Source organism: Typopeltis vanoorti, chromosome 14, assembly GCF_054136105.1.
Source record: "Typopeltis vanoorti isolate ZY-2024b chromosome 14, IOZ_Tvanoo_1.0, whole genome shotgun sequence".
In the NCBI taxonomy this organism is placed as follows: domain Eukaryota; kingdom Metazoa; phylum Arthropoda; class Arachnida; order Uropygi; family Thelyphonidae; genus Typopeltis; species Typopeltis vanoorti.
The window spans coordinates 103,977,361-103,995,149 of NC_143562.1; the positions used below are offsets into that span (position 1 = coordinate 103,977,361).

General features: G+C 36.3%; 1 protein-coding gene across 2 annotated transcripts in view; it reads right to left on the minus strand.

Moving 5' to 3' along the window:
- ssp3 (SCAPER domain-containing protein short spindle 3) overlaps window positions 1-17,789 on the minus strand; it is a 460,137-nt gene that overhangs the window by 132,481 nt on the left and 309,867 nt on the right. For both annotated transcript variants that reach the window (XM_090403385.1, XM_090403386.1), the window contains one exon: window positions 6,934-7,173. In XM_090403385.1, coding sequence (XP_090259511.1) covers window positions 6,934-7,173 — 240 coding nt within the window. The remainder of the gene's footprint in view (window positions 1-6,933; window positions 7,174-17,789) is intronic.

The window sequence follows — 17,789 nt, forward strand, 5'->3', positions numbered from 1 at the left end:
TACCATATTAATTTCTAGCATGGGGCAACTGTTTTTAATTGGTAAACCAATTGTTGTATGTATCTTGTATTCCCATTTCTCTGATTTGCTTGTTGCTATGTACTGATGATGTCCGCGCGGTTAGCCTAGTGGCTTTGCGCTTCGCAACCATATGCCTGGGGAAGGAGTGTCCTAGGTTCGATTCCCGTCGGAGACGTGAGGAGCTGAAGGATCTTCCTCAGCCATAGCCAAGTTAGCCGGTCTTGGGCGCGGGCAGTAGGGTTTTTTCCGCCAGTTTATCTGGTGTTTTTCATCCCGCAAGTAGGCAAACCGGCCCCTTGAACACACAGGGATACAGCCAAGAATACCTTGAGGCATAGGAGTAACCATTCTATCCTTGTATTTCGGTTATGAAATCCAAGCATGCTTGGAAGGTTGTGGGCCTTAAAGGCCTGTTAAAACCATTGGGATAGATAGATATGTACTGATGATGTACTCTTATTTTCAGTATGAAATATCTGTACTTTCATTTCATTAAAGTTAATTACTGTGGTTATCGGGTAATTTGTTGTATACAGTTATGCCACAGGTACCTTTAAAGACTAGTCTAAACAGAGTTTCCAGATTATCTAACCCTTATCTTACCCCACCTGTGATAGTTTTTTTTTTTTTTTTTTTTTTGTATATGTGTGGATTTACATAAAAAATCTTACTCTGCTTGTATATCACTATTAATTTCAACTAGCATCATCATAGATAAGTAAAGGTAAATGACATATAACTTTCATAATTCAAAAGAAAAGGCTATTCTTTTGACCTCTACAATTTATAATGATGAAAGCTGATAAAATTCCTTGCAAGTTAATTAATATGTAATCTCAGGTAATATGGAGAAAATGTAAGAAACCTTAGAGTGAAGAAAATAGTATTACACTAGAATATGTCATTATAAAGATAACATAAAAGCAGACTGAAATAATTATTTTGAAACAATTGTTAAATGAGTTAACTAGAAATAGAACTATAGCAGAAAATATTCAAGAAAGACATAATCCTAAGAATACAGTTGACTAACTATGGCAAACTTGTAGGGACCACAGGAGTGGTTTTCTATATTGAATTTACTTTAGAATAACAATGTTCCTTATGCGATTTTGGTTATGAGTTTGTTAAAACTGTGTTTTTGCTATGAGATATGACTGTTTTTCAATATTGGATGCATAAAAATCTATAGGAAACCTGAAATGCATAAAATAGCTGTTTAGATGGTATTTGACAGCAAATATTCAAATATGTAGATATCGAGTATTTACTCAATTTCTGTATAATTCACACAGTAAATTTGTGAATTATAGAGAATTATGCCATACTGAATGGCATAATGATAGAAAGATTTATGAAAGCAGGTTTGTATGCTTAAAAAGAGGATAATATAAAATCTGGTATGAAGAAAAATTAGAACAAAATTTTTCTATAGGGGTGCTTAAGGGTCAAAGCTGTATAACTGAGAGGAGACCTCCACATAGCCTTTAAAGGAATGCGGAAAACCGACCAGGGCTTCTGACCTATTGTCCAATCCTCACCTTCTCGAGGTGCACCCTGTTGGGCATCTATTGGATACTAAACGACCAAGGATGGGCTGGCAATTTGGGATTTAGCCGACACCAAATTGTATTCTTATGGGTTAAACCAAAATAAAAAATGATGGTACAACCTGATAAAATTTCATGCCGTCTGGGGCGTCCCCCAGTTAAACAAGGTCCCTGTTGTTTTCGCCAGGGAACCAGGGAGAACAGCGAAAAGTCAGCTACTGGAACAAATCTGAAAACAAACCCCAACTCAACATCACCAGAGTTAAAGATTGGTACTATCAACATAAGAAGCCTGAATAGCAAAGAAATGGAGCTAGCTGAGGAATTAGATAAGTACCAGATTGACATAATAGGGGTGAGTGAAACAAAAAAGACAAAAACTGGTGAGATCTTTCTGAGCAATAAATACAAAATGTTATATTCAGGCAATGACAATCAAGGAAAAGAAGGGGTAGCCATAGTATTCAACACAAAATACGAGGCTAATCTTCTTGAATGGCAGTCTCAAGTAGAGTAATGTGGGCAAATATGAGAATGGGGAACTGGTCAATGAGACTTATTTGTGCCTATGGTCCCACAGAAGGTTCTACTAAGGTAGAAGTGGAGGAATTTTTTGATACTTCAGAAAAAGCAACTGACACAATGAAAAAGGAAAAGTTGGTCCTTGTTGGGGATCTAAATAACAGGGTAGGAAGTGATTGTCAGATATACAAAAATGTTTTGGGAAAATTTGGAGAAAAGAGCAAAGCTAATAATAATGGCAAATACCTGTTGGATTTTTGCTCAGGACATGGACTGGTTATTAAACACCATGTTATAACATAAAAATGTGCACAAATTCACATGGAGAGAAGAGGCAAGGAATAAGAAAAGTCTCATTGACTATGTTATTGTTGATAGTGATGTTTTCTCCCTGGTGCAGGACACCAGAGTGTACAGAGGATTTGAAATTGGAAGTGATCACTATTTAGTCTTGAGCAGGATAAAATTGAATTTCATATTGAAAAGAATGACATGTAAGAAAGTTTTACAGCGAATAAAAGTTGACCAGCTCTCAGATGTTAACTGTAGACTAAAATACATAAAGATTATTGAAGGAAAAATGAAAGAGTTTGAGAACAGGAATCAAACCTTGGAGATTCAGTTGCAAGCCTTGAAGAAAACCCTGATTGATTCAGCCAGAGACGCATGTGGTGAAGTTGTCTGCAAGGATAGAAAAATTAGAACTCCATGGTGGACACAGGAAGTTAAAGAGGCAGTGAAGGAAAAGAAGAAAGCATATCAAAAGTTCCTGGCAAATAAGTCTGCTTGTGTTCTTAGAGAATACAGAGACAAATGTAAGAGAGCTAAACACTGTATAAAACTAGCTAAACAAAAGTCATGGGAGGACTTTGGCAAGAACATAGAAAATAAATATCAAGGAGGTGACAAAATATTCTGGAGGTTGTTGAAGAAGCTTAGGAATGGAGGAAAGAGTGCTATAAAAGGAGTTAGAGATGATAAAGGTGAAATGAAAAGGAGAGAAAAAGATATCCTTGAAGTATGGAGTAATTACTTTGAAAATTTGCTAAATGAAACAAGCATTGATGAGAGCACAATGGTAAAAAACATTGACCAGGCAGACAGTCAGGAATACATATCGATACTTTAAGTAGAAAAAGCCATCAAAGGCTTGAAATGTGGAAAGGCAGCAGGAGTAGATGATATTCGACCAGAAATGCTGAAGTATGGTGGCATAAAAGTCTTACAATGGCTGCACTGCATAGTTCAGAATGCCCGGACAGAGGGACGGATTCCAGATGATTGGAGTAGAGCTCTCATAGTACCCATATATAAAAACGGAAATAAAACTGAATGTGAGAATTACAGAGGTATATTCCTATTGAGTGTTCCTGATAAGATATATGCAAGTATACTTGAGAAACGGTTGAGAAGAATTGTGGAAGAAAAGCTTCGTGAAAAACAAGCTGGATTCAGGTCAAATAGAAGCTGTCAGGATCAGATCTTCACTTTACGACAAATAGTGGAGAAATCATGGGAATATAACAAAGATCTGTATTTAAGTTTTGTCGATTTGGAAAAGGCATATGACAAGGTGCGAAGAGAGAAGCTATTCAATACGCTACAGTTATATGGTGTCAATGGGGCATTATATCAAGCAATACTTAGTCTTTATTTGAGTTGTAAGTCAGCAGTTAGAATTGAAGGAAGTACAGGAAGATGGTTTAATGTTAAATCTGGTGTGAGACAAGGATGTACATTATCCCCTCTGTTATTCATTATCTATATGGATCACATTATGAAGGAAAGTGGTATTAAACAGGATATCAAAATTGGAGATGTTAATGTCAGCTCTGCTTTATGCAGATGATGTTATACTTCTAAATAAATCCGCTACAAATCTGCAAGATTCCCTGACTAAATTGAATGATTGTTGTAATAGATATGGTATGAAGGTCAGCAATAAAAAGACAAAGACAATGAAAATAGGCAGAATCACTGAAAATGTCAACTGTGTTGTGAATGGAGAACCTGTGGAACAAGTTAAACATTTCAGCTACTTAGGCACAATTTTTAGTGAAGATGGTAAATTAAATACGGAAATAGACAATAGAATCAACAAAGCTGGTATGGTAGGAAGTCAATTGAATAAATTCATGTGGAATAAGAGAGAAATTAGTTGTATACAAGACAGTGTTCAAACCAGTTTTAACTTATGGATCTGAGAGCTGGGTCAGAAGTAAAACACTTGACCAAAGACTAGAGACTGCAGATATGAGTTCTGAGAAAGATTAGAGGCGTGAACAGATGGCATCAATGGCAATATCATATTAAAAACGAGAATATTAGGAAAGAACTTGACATTGTCAGCATCCAGGAATGCATTAGCAGAGCTAATCGCAGGTGGTATAGTCACTTAAACAGAATGAGCGAGGAAAGATTAGCAAAACAAGTGTTCTCTGCCAAGTTGGCAGGAAAACAACCCAGAGGAAGACCAAGATATAGGTGGATTGATACGGTACAAAGTGCCTTAGATGATAGAAATATAAGATCTGGTAATGTTGGAGTCTTGACAAGTAACAGACTGATTTGGAAGAAAATTGTATATAGGAAGTTAGTAATAATGTAATTTTTTTCATGTAGTACTATCATATCCTGTACACCCCTTGAGGGTACATGACAGGAATTTGAGATGATGAATTTTTCTATACCGATTTTACTTGGAAATAACTAATTATGCAAAGTACTTGTAATTGAATTAACATTTAATTCAATTTTTTTGCTGTATTAAAGCTAGTAAAATATTAGAGTAAATTGTTAAAATATTTAAGAGTGAAATGTACACAAAGAAATAGCTCAGACAGGATTAAACATGTAAACCCGAAACTAGCGAGAATTGCGAAGGTCAACGAAGTTGGTTTTTCTGACAGAACACAGCGACACGGGGTGGCAGAGAAAGCCCCTCCAAGAAAATCTGGGTGGTTTACTCTGAGGCTGTTCCAAAGTCAGGAGAGTAGGATAAAAGGGAGAAATTGAGGGGATCAAAGACTGTTCCCGGCTCTTGCTTCGAAGAGGTTCCTGTGTCCAGCAGCTCTAAGGACGGGGGAGTTACATCCTGCCAGGCAGAAGCCTGACAATGATAGGAGGTTCATAAAAGCAGTGACGGTCTATTCCAGGTCCCACTGCGAAGTTTCTTTAAGATCTCCAGGTATGCTGTATCATCGTTGCCATGAACTAGTGTCCAAGTGTGATTTTCACCTGAAGGAAGAGGAACATGTTTGTTGATCTCTAGGATCGAGTGTACTGAACTAGCTAACAAGGTTACGAGTAAGAATTTTGGAGAACTTTCCTAGATTGTGAAAATTAAGGCTAGGAATGCTGATCCCATAGTTCGTTGCCATAAAGAACATTTGCGAAGTCGGAAAGCTGCACTTATAATTAATTGTGAACTAATTGTTTACAGAGTTCAGAGAAATTTGCAAACGTTATGTGATAAAAGGGAAATTGATTGTAAAGTTTTATTTATGCCTAGTTCGTTTTTTTGTTGCCCGAGTTAAATCAAGTTAGAATGTGTAAAAAGGTCTATCCATGTGTCTGATTGTTATGAATGTATATAGATTGTCTTTGTCATTAAGTTTAAGAGAGAAATGCTAATCTAATTGAGTGGAGAACCAGACACGTGCTTTTCTTTGTCTCCAATGTTATTTAGCTGAGTTAATCAGAGATAGACATTTTGATGTGTGTGTAGATTTAATCTTTGTAATTGCCTTGACTTAGAATGAATAAACTGTTTTGTTTGTTAATAGCTTGCCTGATTCTGCCTTACCAATGCACTGTCTCATAAAAATAGAACCTGTGTGTTCTGAAGATAGAATAGCCACGACTGACTGATATTAAGTTTAAACATAGCTTGAATTAGGATTAAACTTTAGAGCTACTTCCGTGTTGAGCTGGATATTTCTCTTGCATGTATGGGAAAGATGTACAATTCCTCTATGCAATCTTTAATGGCGCAGTCAAAAAACAAATAACTTTTTAAAGATCAGTGCAAGAAAGAGTAAGCAAGATAGACAAAGGAATTAGTTCCAGCCCGAAGCACTTCCTGAGTTTTGACTACGTACACGTGAAAGATAGCATACTTATGACCTTGAGGGGGGGGGTTAAATTTTAGCCAGAGAGGATTAAGAGAGATTTAACTAGCTCAAGCAAAGTCTACAAACTAGGTAAATATGACTGATAGGAAAAAGCACATATAGGCGCAGTTGGACGGTTTGATAATAAGTAATAAAATATATAATAATATCCAAGTACATACACATAATATATAATAAATATAATAAGAGTATTGTAATATTATTACAATAACATGAAATGTTGAAGGGTAATTTAGGAAAGAACAAGCTAATTCAGAATATTAGAGAGAGAGCAAATCAACAAGAATTTTACTAAAGTTTTTATTTTTTTATTTGACATATAATTGGTGCAATGAACATTTCAGATTATACAAATGAAAAATGAAATGAAAGAGTTCTGAAAGCAAGAATCAAACAGTGGAGACTCAGTGGCTGAGTCTGAATAAAACATTGAAGATAATTTCTATTCTTATGTAATTTGCATGCTGAATTTTTAAGGAGAACATTTGGCAGGCAGTATATTTCAAGTAACCATAATTTTAAATCCCCATACTTTTTAATTTATGGGGACTTAAATGTTATGCACAATCCAAGTTCTGAATTCAGTGCCTAAGCAATTGTGTGCATTTGTGTACAAGGTTGATGTGTTCAACAGATTATATTTCTACGTAATCCATTTATAAACTAAAATATTTTAAAATGCTTAGATGCCAGGAGATTATACTTACTTCCTAGGTATAACAGTATCATTTTCTCTTGAAGAATTACAAATCACACCAAGCAGCTGCATAAAACTTGTCACTCCTCCAAGAATGCGAAGTGTCACCTTATCTTCAGGTTTACATTTCTCTAACAGCCTTTCTAACTCTCCAAGTGCTCTTTCCAAGCTACTGACCATAGTGCTGTCCCAAGGTCCAGTGCACTGAGTAGCAAAGCATTTATTTATATCTTTAATAATTTTTTGAAACCTAAAACAAATAAAAATAAAAAAATCCTGTAAATCAAGTTTGCTGTTCACATTTCAAACGATGTAAAAAAACTATTAAGGAAATAATATTTTATCATCATCATCAAATTCCTGACATGTACCCACAAGGGGTGTACAGGATATGATAAATTTTTCATGTACTACATGAAAAATTTACATCATTACTAACTTCCTATCTACAATTTTCCTCCAAATCAGTCTGTAACTTGTCAAGACCCAACATTATCAGATCTTATATTTCTATCGTCTAAGGCACTTTGTACCGTATCAATTCACTCATATCTTGGTCTTCCTCTGAGTCATTTTCCTGCCAACCTGCCAGAGAACACTTGTTTTGCTAATCTTTCCTCGCCCATTCTGTTTAAATGACCATACCAGCTGAGATTAGCTCTGCTAACGCATTCCTGTATGCTGGCAATGTCAAGTTCTTTCCTAATATCCACATTTTTAATATGATATTGCCATTGATGCCATCTGTTTGTGCCCCTAATCTTTCTCAGGACTCTCATATCTGCGGTCTCTAGTCTTTGATCAAGCGTTTTACTTCTGACCCAGCTCTCAGATCCATAAGTTAAAACTGGTTTGAACACTGTCTTGTATACAGCTAATTTAGTGTTCTAACTAATTTCTGTCTTATTCCATATGAATTATTCAATTGACTGCCTACCATACCAGCTTTGTTGATTCCGTTGTCTATTTCCATATTTAATTTACCATCTTCACTAAAAATTGTGCCTAAGTAGCTGAAATGCTTTACTTGTTCCACAGGTTTCCCGTTCACAATACAGTTGACATTTTCAACAATTCTACCTATTTTCATTGTCTGTCTTTTTAATGCTGACCTTCATACCATATCTACTACAACAGTTATTCAATTTAGTCAGGGAATCTTGTAAACTTGTAGCGTATTTATTTAGAAATATAACATCGTCCACATAAAGCAAAGAGATTAACATTAACTGACATTAACATCTCCAATTCTGATATCATGTTTAATACCACTTTCCTTCATAATGTGATCCATATAGATAATGAATAACAGAGGGGATAATGTACATCCTTGTCTCACACCAGATTTAACATTAAACCATCTTCCTATACTTCCTTCAATTCTAACTGCTGACTTACAACTCAAATAAAGACTAAATATTGCTTGATATAATGCTCCATTGATACCATATAACTGTAGCATATTGAATAGCTTCTCTCTTGGCACCTTGTCATATGCCTTTTCCAGATCAAGAAAACTTAAATACAGATCTTTGTTATATTCCCATGCTTTCTCGACTATTTGTCGTAAAGTGAAGATCTGATCCTGACAGCCTCTATTTGGCCCGAATCCAGCTTGTTCTTCACCAAGCTTTTCTTCCACAATTCTTCTCAACTGTTTCTCAAGTATACTTGCATAGATCTTGCCAGGAACACTCATTCGAGAAATATCTCTGTAATTCTCACATTCAGTTTTATTTCCCTTTTTATATAAAGGTCTATTAGAGCTCTACTCCAATCATCGGGAATTCGTCCCTCTCTCCAGGCTTTCTGAACTATGCAGTACAGCCACTGTAAGACTTTTATACCACCATACTTCAGCATTTCTGGTCGAATATCATCTACTCCTGCTGTCCCTTTCCACATTTCAAGCCTTTGATGGCTTTTTCTACTTCAAGTATGGATATGTATTCCTGACTGTATGCCTGTTGAGTGTTTTTTACCACCGTGCTATCACTGCTTGTTTCATTTAGCAATTTTTTGAAGTAATTACTCCATACTTCAAGGATATCTGTCTCTCCTGTTTTCATGTCACATTTATCATCTCTAACTCCTTTTTAAGCACTCTTTCCTCTATTTCTGAGCTTCTTCAACAACCTCCAGAATATTTTGCCACCTTCTTAATATTTATTTTCTATGTTCTTGCCCAAGTCATCCCGTGACGTTTGTTTAGCTAGTTTTACACAGTGTTTCGCTTTCTTACATTTGTCTCTGTATTCTCTAAGAGCAAAAGCTGACTTATTTGCCAGGAACTTTTGATATGCTTTCTTCTTTTCCTTCACTGCCTCTTTAACTTCCTGTGTCCACCATGGAGTTCTGATTTTTGTATCCTTGCAGAAATAATACTTACATTATGCAAAGGTGTATTTCTAACTCTGGTTTAAATTGTCCGATTTAAATCACAACTGGAATATATTAAATTTTATAAAAGATTCAGAATCAAAAGCTGTATGGAGCAATTTTAATAGATAGATAGAGATCTCCTATAAAACACATCTCAAAACATTTCTCTCAGCAATTCTGATTTTTTCAGAATGCAACATTGTACCCTAACACACACACACACACACACACACACACACACACACACACACACACACACACACACACTTCCAAAACTATGGGAATGTGCATGACATACAAATAAAAGTCACTCTTGAGTTAAGAGCTTTCAACTATCTCAAGACCAATGCATGGAACATAATACAGAGGATGGAAATTATAAGTCCATGCCTACGTCAAAATGAGAAGTCATTGATTGAGATCTAAGAGTAATCTCTCCTCTCTCTTACACACACACACACAATCAAACACTCCATCAGTTTTTGGAAATGGATTACTGGAGAGGAAGGCCAGTATAAGTACTATATGCGTTTGTGCGAATAGGAATTTTATTATGAGCTGTGGACTCTAAACCAATGATTTTATATGTTAATATTCATTATTTTCAGCAGCTATGATAAACCTTGCTCTTCATTATTTTCATTCAATGAAAGAGCCAATGTTAATAATTCCATACTACTTCTTATTGTGCTATCTTCTATCGAAGGTCAGCGACCATCTTGGCGAACAAACTGCGGTCTTGTGCTAATCTGAGCAGTTGTGCACTGCTCTTTCCTGTCCACGTCTTGATGTTGTCAAACCATGATATTCTTTTTCTTCCTCTAGTTCCTTTGCCATCAATTCTTCCTACCAAAATAGTTTGTAGAAGTTGGTATTTGCTGTTTCTCATGATGTGGCCAAGATATGATGTTTTTCGTTTCTTGTTCGTTATTTGTACAAGCTGTTTAGCTTTGCCAATGGATTTTAAGACCTCTTCATTGGTAATTTTTTCTGTCCCTGATATCTTTAGCATTCTTCTGTATAGCGACATCTCAAAGGCTTCGATTTTCTTGATGGTTGTCGCCTTCAATGTCCATGTTTCAACTCCATAGAGCAGAATAGACCACACGTAACATTTCAGCATTCGGCATCTGACTTCCATGTTTAGGTCTTTATTGCAGAATAGTGTTCTCATTTTCATGAAGGACTGCCTTGCAACTTCAATCCTTGTCTTTATATCTATTTCTGGATCCCACCGTTCATTAAGCCAACAACCAAGATATTTATATCTTGACACTTGATCAATATTTTTCCCATTGAGTGTCAGTTTCATTGATGAGGCTGGATGTTTGCTGATGATCATGTATTTTGTCTTGTTGATGTTTATATTTATTCCCATTCTTTGGCTTTCTATGTATACTCTGTCAATGAGTTTTTGGAGATCCATAATGTTATCTGCAATTAGCACGGTGTCATCTGCATATCGTAGGTTGTTAACAATCTTTCCATTTATTGTGATTCCCTCTGGACATTCTTCTAATGCTTTTTTAAAGATTACCTCTGCGTATATGTTGAACAGGAGCGGTGAGAGCACACATCCTTGTCTCACTCCTCTTTTGATGTTAATATCACTGGTGGTAATGTTGTCTAATTGAACGGTAGCTGACTGATTCCAATACAGATTTGTTATTAGTCTTATGTCTTGTTTGTCTAGCCATATTTGTTGAAGGACTTCTATTAAGTTAGTGTGTCTGACTTTGTCGAATGCTTTTTCAAAATCTATGAAACACATAAAGACAGATTTCTGTTTTTCTATGCATTTTTGTATCAATATTTGGGTATAGAAAAGGGCCTCTCTAGTACCAAAACCATTCCGAAAGCCGAATTGTGTTTCACTTAGAGTTTCTTCACTTTTTCTATAAATGCGATTCTGAATTACTTTCAAAAATATTTTTAATGTTTGGCTCATTAGACTAATAAGTCGGAAGTCACCACAGGAATTCGCTTTGGGTTTCTTTGGGATAGTGATAAATGTAGATTTGAGTCAATCTGATGGAAATTCATCACTTTCATATATTTCATTAAATAGTTTTTCAAGAAGTTTGATGTTATCTGGTTCTATTAATTTTAAAAATTCTGTTTGCACACCATCTGGTCCACTGGCTTTTCCTGTTTTACTTGTTCGTATAGCATTCTCTATTTCGCATTTCATGATTGCTGGTCCTTGAATGTTATCTTTTATATTTATAGGCTTCTGTCTAGTATCATTGAAAAGTTCTGTTACATATTTTATCAAAATCTGTGCTTTATTCTCTTCTTCTAGAACTATTTTTCCATTTTCGTCTCTTAGAGACACTATTTGCTTTTTCCTCAGTTTTCCGGAAATCTCGTTGATTTTCTTATACAGATTGAAATTATCATGTTTCTTCTGAAGCAGTTCAATTTCAGTACATAAATTTTTCATCCGATTTTCCTTTGCTTCTTTTATTTTTTTCTTGATGATGTTATGTGTTTCTGTATACCTGGCTAGGTCTTTGTTTTTGTACATTCTTCTTGTATCAATAAGAGAAAGAATCTCATCTGTCATCCATTCCTGTTGTTTTATATTATTCACATAACCTACTTCTTCAATACTTGTTGTTACAATGGCATTCTTTAAGCTATTCCAAAGAGATTCCACACTTTTATTTTCTTCTATGTTAATCTGTTGTAATCGCAGGTTAAGCTGTGTCTTGGCACTTTTATTCATGTTCGGGTCTTTCAGTTTTTCTACATTAATTTTCTTTTTCTTCTTTTGTGATTTTTTAGCTGATTTTAATCTAAGACGTACTTCTGCAACTATGGGATTGTGGTCTGATGAGATATCTGCTCCAGGATAAGTCTTTGCACTCTTTATACTACTGTGGAATCTTATTTATCAGTATATAATCAATTTGATTTCGGACAATGTTATATTGGTTATTTTGAGGCAATTTCCAAGTGTACAGTCTTCTGGGTGGGAGTTTAAACCAGGTATTTGCTATTGTTAGATCTTCTTCCTGACAGAACTGGACTAGGCAATCTCCTCTGTCATTTCTGGTGCCTAAGCCATGTTCGCCAACAATTTCTCCATCACCCCCTCTTCCTACTTTTGCATTGAAGTCACCCATCACTATGTTTATATCATGTTTCTTTGTTAGGTTTTTAATCTCTTTTAGGTGTTCATAAAACTCTTCAACATCTTCTTCACTTTTGTCAGCTGTGGGTGCATAAGCTTGGATGATATTTATGTTAACGGGGTTTCCCTTAAGTTGTAACAGCATTATCCTTTCAGAAAATGGAATCCAATTTAGTACTGATTTATTGATTTCTTCATCTACTATTACAGCTACACCATGTCGATGTTTGTTCTCATCATTCCCAGAGTAATACATTGTTGTATTATCTTGTTGACACTTTCCAGATCCTGGCCATCTTGTCTCGCAAATTCCCAAAATCCAGATGCCCAGCCTCTTCATTTCCCTTGTGGCATTTCTTAATTTGCCAGCTTCATACAGAGTTCTGACATTCCAAGTTGCAATTTTAAAAGTGGACACCATTTTGAGCCCGGAGATTCTTCGCACCCCTGTCCCATTTAAGGGACGCCGGGAACTTGGGGCCAATTGTAAGGGTTTGCTTGCCATGGTGGTTGTTCTGGAGATAAGGTAGAGCAGTAGTTTCTCCGTTTGCTTTCTGCTCCGCAGTATTACAGACGTACACAATATAATCATATTGCCATCTGCAAATCTCTGATCACAAGCTTTTCCGTCATCATTTGGCTTCAACCTTGTGTCAGTACTGACAATGCTGCTTCCCAATGTCAAGGGCAGTGACCCCAGCAGGTGCTTATTTAATGGCGGTACTACTCGCCATGTCACCGAGTTGTCATTGGGCTTTGTGAGGTTTTAAGTGAGACAGAGCTGCCACTTCTGCTCCCCCACGCCTTGATAGCTCAGTCGCTGTTGGTCCACGGCTGCTTATTCGCCAGATTGCTCTGCTTATATCGCAGCTAGCCTCCGTTCCCCGATCCGCCACCTGGCAGATCGGGGAACGGAGGACGCACCCGATCTGCCACCTGGGGACGCACCCGGAAGTAGTCAGCTCTGCCCCGGGTGGGGCAGAGCTGACTACTTCCTACACTTCCTGACTACAGAGCTAATTCCATACTAACAGTATGGAATTATTCTGTTACCATTCTTCACATTTGAAACAGTGCTGTTTTGTTGGAGGTGTGATAGTAAACAATTGTTTCTGTCAAGAATGTTACACTGTGATAGTCAAGATAATGCTGTAGCTCTGATTAAGTAAGCGCTTTGCATGTTTTTGCACAAACCCTCAGAGATACTTTGTGCTGTTCTACCCCCTTTTGCACTATGTTCCTTGTACTTCAACTTCCTGTGTTAAAGTGTTACACTTTGTAATAATGAACTAACAACCTTTACCTTTGCTTACAATGTCAGTCTATTAAAATCCTTGAGGATTCACCATTGCCCTTCTCAGTTTAGCATGTCATCAGTAAACAACTGGATATTCCTTTTCAAATCATCCTCAATATCAGACATTGATTACTAAATAAAACAAACATGCACTAGTCCAAGTGCAGAGCTCTCTGGTGCACCTCTCATCAGCTAATTCTCCTAAATTCTGCTCTACCATCTTACTTCTTTCTGATGTTTATCTGTAAGCCACTCTCTCTTATTCATATAACTTCATATCTGAAATGCCTCTGCAAAGTCCAAGAGTATCATGGTATCTAACTCAACTATCACTGTTACAGAAAGTGTGTAAATTACTAAGTAAAACTTTCCCCTTCCTAAAACTATGGTGTTTCTCATACACTCTCACATGTCTATCCATTCATTACTGAATTTGAGCCTTAACCAAGTTTTCCAATATCTGCGCATATGCATAGGTCTGATCTAATATAAATACATTTATATGGACATTTCTGACATACACTTATATACAGTAATCCACAGTTTATCTGACCACATCAGATAGGCAATTTGCCATTCTGACATTGAAGGATCATATAATTGGAGTACAGTTATATGGTGCTGTACTAGAAGTCAGGCCCATGCATGCCATGATGACATGCAAGGGTCAGTTAACTGAAGAGTTGTTTTGAAGATCAGGTAAAGAGTAGATTACTATATTCTGAAATATAACATATAAATAGATGTTATATGTCAAAACATAAAGTTCATTATTATTATTACATGACACCTCCAAGGAGGCCAAGGACTTATCAAGGGAGGGTACACCTAGTCTAAAACTCTGTCTCCACCACTCAATCCATCAACTACAATGAACCGCAACTACCATCGTCATCTACACCATCTACTGCCCATCACCACCACCACCACTAGTATTTTCACAGACAATTACAACCATCCATGCCCATGGCAGGATTCGACCCTGCAGTCTTTTGGCTGGAGAGTAGATACACTAACCACTTGGCTAACGAGGCTGGCCGAGTGGTTTCTATTTTCTTTTTTATTCTATATTCTATTTTAGAATATTTAACATTATAACAAAGAAACTATAAAAAATAAAATGTGTAAATAAATTTATTTGTTTTGCAGGAAGAAAAACAGGCAACTTTAATGAAGATGGCAGGGTCTCTTGGAAAAACCAGTTTCCAAGACCTTGCCACATCCATCTAAAACTGATTGAATTCCACTTAAACTGTTGCTTTAGCAATGCATGTTTTAATATCATGTTTAGACCAACCCATCCATAATCACCATGTGCTTAGAAACCCTGTCTGTTAATTCTTGTAACTGATGTTTGTTCTCTGCTATTAAACTCATGCTATTAGCAAATCTAAGATTATGCAGGACTGACCCCCCCCCCCCCAAACACACACTAACTGTAATTCCAATACCACTGTTTTCCAAGTCCAAGTGTAAGTTAAAAGGCATCGGTGAAAGCATGCAGCCTTGCCATACACCTCTTTCCATTTTGAAAAGTTTGCTATAGTTCCATTGATTTCTTTCTATTAACATTTCTGAGGAACAGTACAGAGTTGTAATTAGGTGTACTATTTTATTATCTATTCCATATAGGTTCAGTATTCTCCACAATGCCTCATGCTATACTGAATCGAAACCTTTTGTCTATCTATAAAATTGTGACAGTATTTCATTATGTTCACTATATTTTTCTGTAATAAAATGTACTTTAAATAAATGATCTATTACAATGGTTCCCAAACTGTGTGCTGCAGCACCACAAAATACTCCAGTATTTTCACTGAAATGACACTTAGCCCACGTGGGTTTTAGAATTGGACCATCGATTTGTTGGTCAAGTTCGCATGGATTCAAAACCCATTCAGGGCAAAAGCTTCATCTGAATTTACTTCTGTAGAAGAAGAAAATCTTATTGAGCTGTCTTGTGACAATACACTGAAAACAAAATTTGGCAGCATGGAACTGACTGACTTTTGGATATTAGTAAAAGATGAATATCTGCTGCTAAGTGGTAAAGTTCAGCAAATCTTAATTCCATTTGTGACCTCATATTTGTGCATAGCTGGGTTTTCAGCGATCACCGTGATAAAAAGCAAGTATCGTGTGAAAATCAACGTGAAACAGGAAATGAGGGGATGTGTCCAGTTTGATTCCGAGATTTGAGAAGATGTGCAGTAAACAACAGTCTTACCCATCCCACTAATTACAATTTATTTATTCAATGTTATGATTGTTCAAAATATGTACTTTTTTAATACTTTTTACATCAATTGTTTGTGAATTTGAAATAAGCATTTCATTTATTTTTTTAACTTAACCAACCTAACCACACCAACTGCTAGGTAGGCCTATGCTCTGACTTTGGGCACCATGGAAAAATCCTGATACACTAAGCGTGCCGTGAACCGAAAAAGTTTGGGAACCACTGATCTATTTGTATTCTTATGGAATCCTGCTTGTTACTCTGAACGTATACTTTCTAATTTCTTCTCAATCCTAAGAGTAAGAGTTTTAGGAAAATTTTGCTTGGTTGATTGATTAAACTGATAGTTCTATAATTGCTACATTTTGTACTATTTCCTTTTTTCAGAAATAAGAATCAGAATATAGGTGCATCAATCCTTAGGGCGTGATTCAGTGTTCCATACATCTTGACAAATTTTGAACAGAGCATCTATGATAGGTTCTCATCCTGCTTTCAGTAGTTCTGAAGTTATTCCAATTTATGCCTGGCAATTTTCCCACCTTCAAAGAATTTCATGCTGCTTCTACTTCTCTTGAAATTTCATCCAATGTAATTTTTATGCATTTCCATTCTCAACTGACCAATTAATGTTAGTAAGGATTTTGTTAATCTGCTTATCATTTGAAAAATACTCCTAGGGTTGTTTCTTTGTAGTTCTTTTTCAACTTTTTCACATTCCTTCAGAATCCAGATGATCTCTCATAGACTCACTTCATTCCTATCTCACAGATGTACTATGAGAGAGCTCTGCATCTCTTTTAGTACTTCCATGGTCATTGCTGCAGGGCACTGGTAGCCATTATTCCTTCCTCCTCTTTCTGTTGGGCCTGTTAAAACAAGAACAGCAGCTGATGAAAATCCCTTTTCATTACAACTGCAAACCCATAAAACATGCTTCTCCACTTCCTTGTTTATTCTATCTACTTCTGTCCTCTGGAACAGCCTTCCTCATGAGATGTTTTCCAAGATCCATGACTTCCAAGAAAAATCTGAAGAGGATTTCTTCTTTCTCAATCCTTACCTATATCCCATATACACAGCAACAATGTGCTAAAGGTTCTTCTAAATCTCACGTATGGGATAATTATAAAATAAACAGAGAGAGAGAGAATTTTATCTATTGTATATAAAGAATTGTTTACAATACATAATTTAATTTTTTTTAATACTTGCGCTTCATTTTTTGGAATACATAACATTCTGATTTTGAAGTCAATGCATCATCACAATTACCAACAATGTTCCAGAGCAGAAAAAAAAAAGAAAAAAGTTCTGTGACATAGTTGCCAACCTCCTTCTAGGGGATGACACTTGAAGAAGAAGCACCATCACAAATACAAGTCTAAAACATTCTACCAACCTGTTCTCAACTAAGTTGGCATCCACCCTACAAGCTTGATGGTAAACATTTATCTCCTTTTTTTGGAAACTGGTTGTATATGAGCTTTCTTCCATGCTGAATGCCAACTGAGTTGAGAACAGGTTGGTAGAATGTTTTAGATTTGTCTCTTACATCAGTTTTGTTCCAAGTAATGGAGACGGTTATCAACAGTCAGCTTCTTCAACATTTTGAGAACTGCTATCTAATTAGTGATCACCTCTCCAGATCAACTGACTCCTGGCCTACATCACTCACATTTGGACCCATTCATGGAAAGGTTTGGAAAAACCTGTGCTGTTGCTCATGCCATCTCCAAGGCTTTTGATAGGATCTGGCATCGAGGGCTTCTTAATAAGTTACCATCTTTTGGACTGCCTTCATCCTTG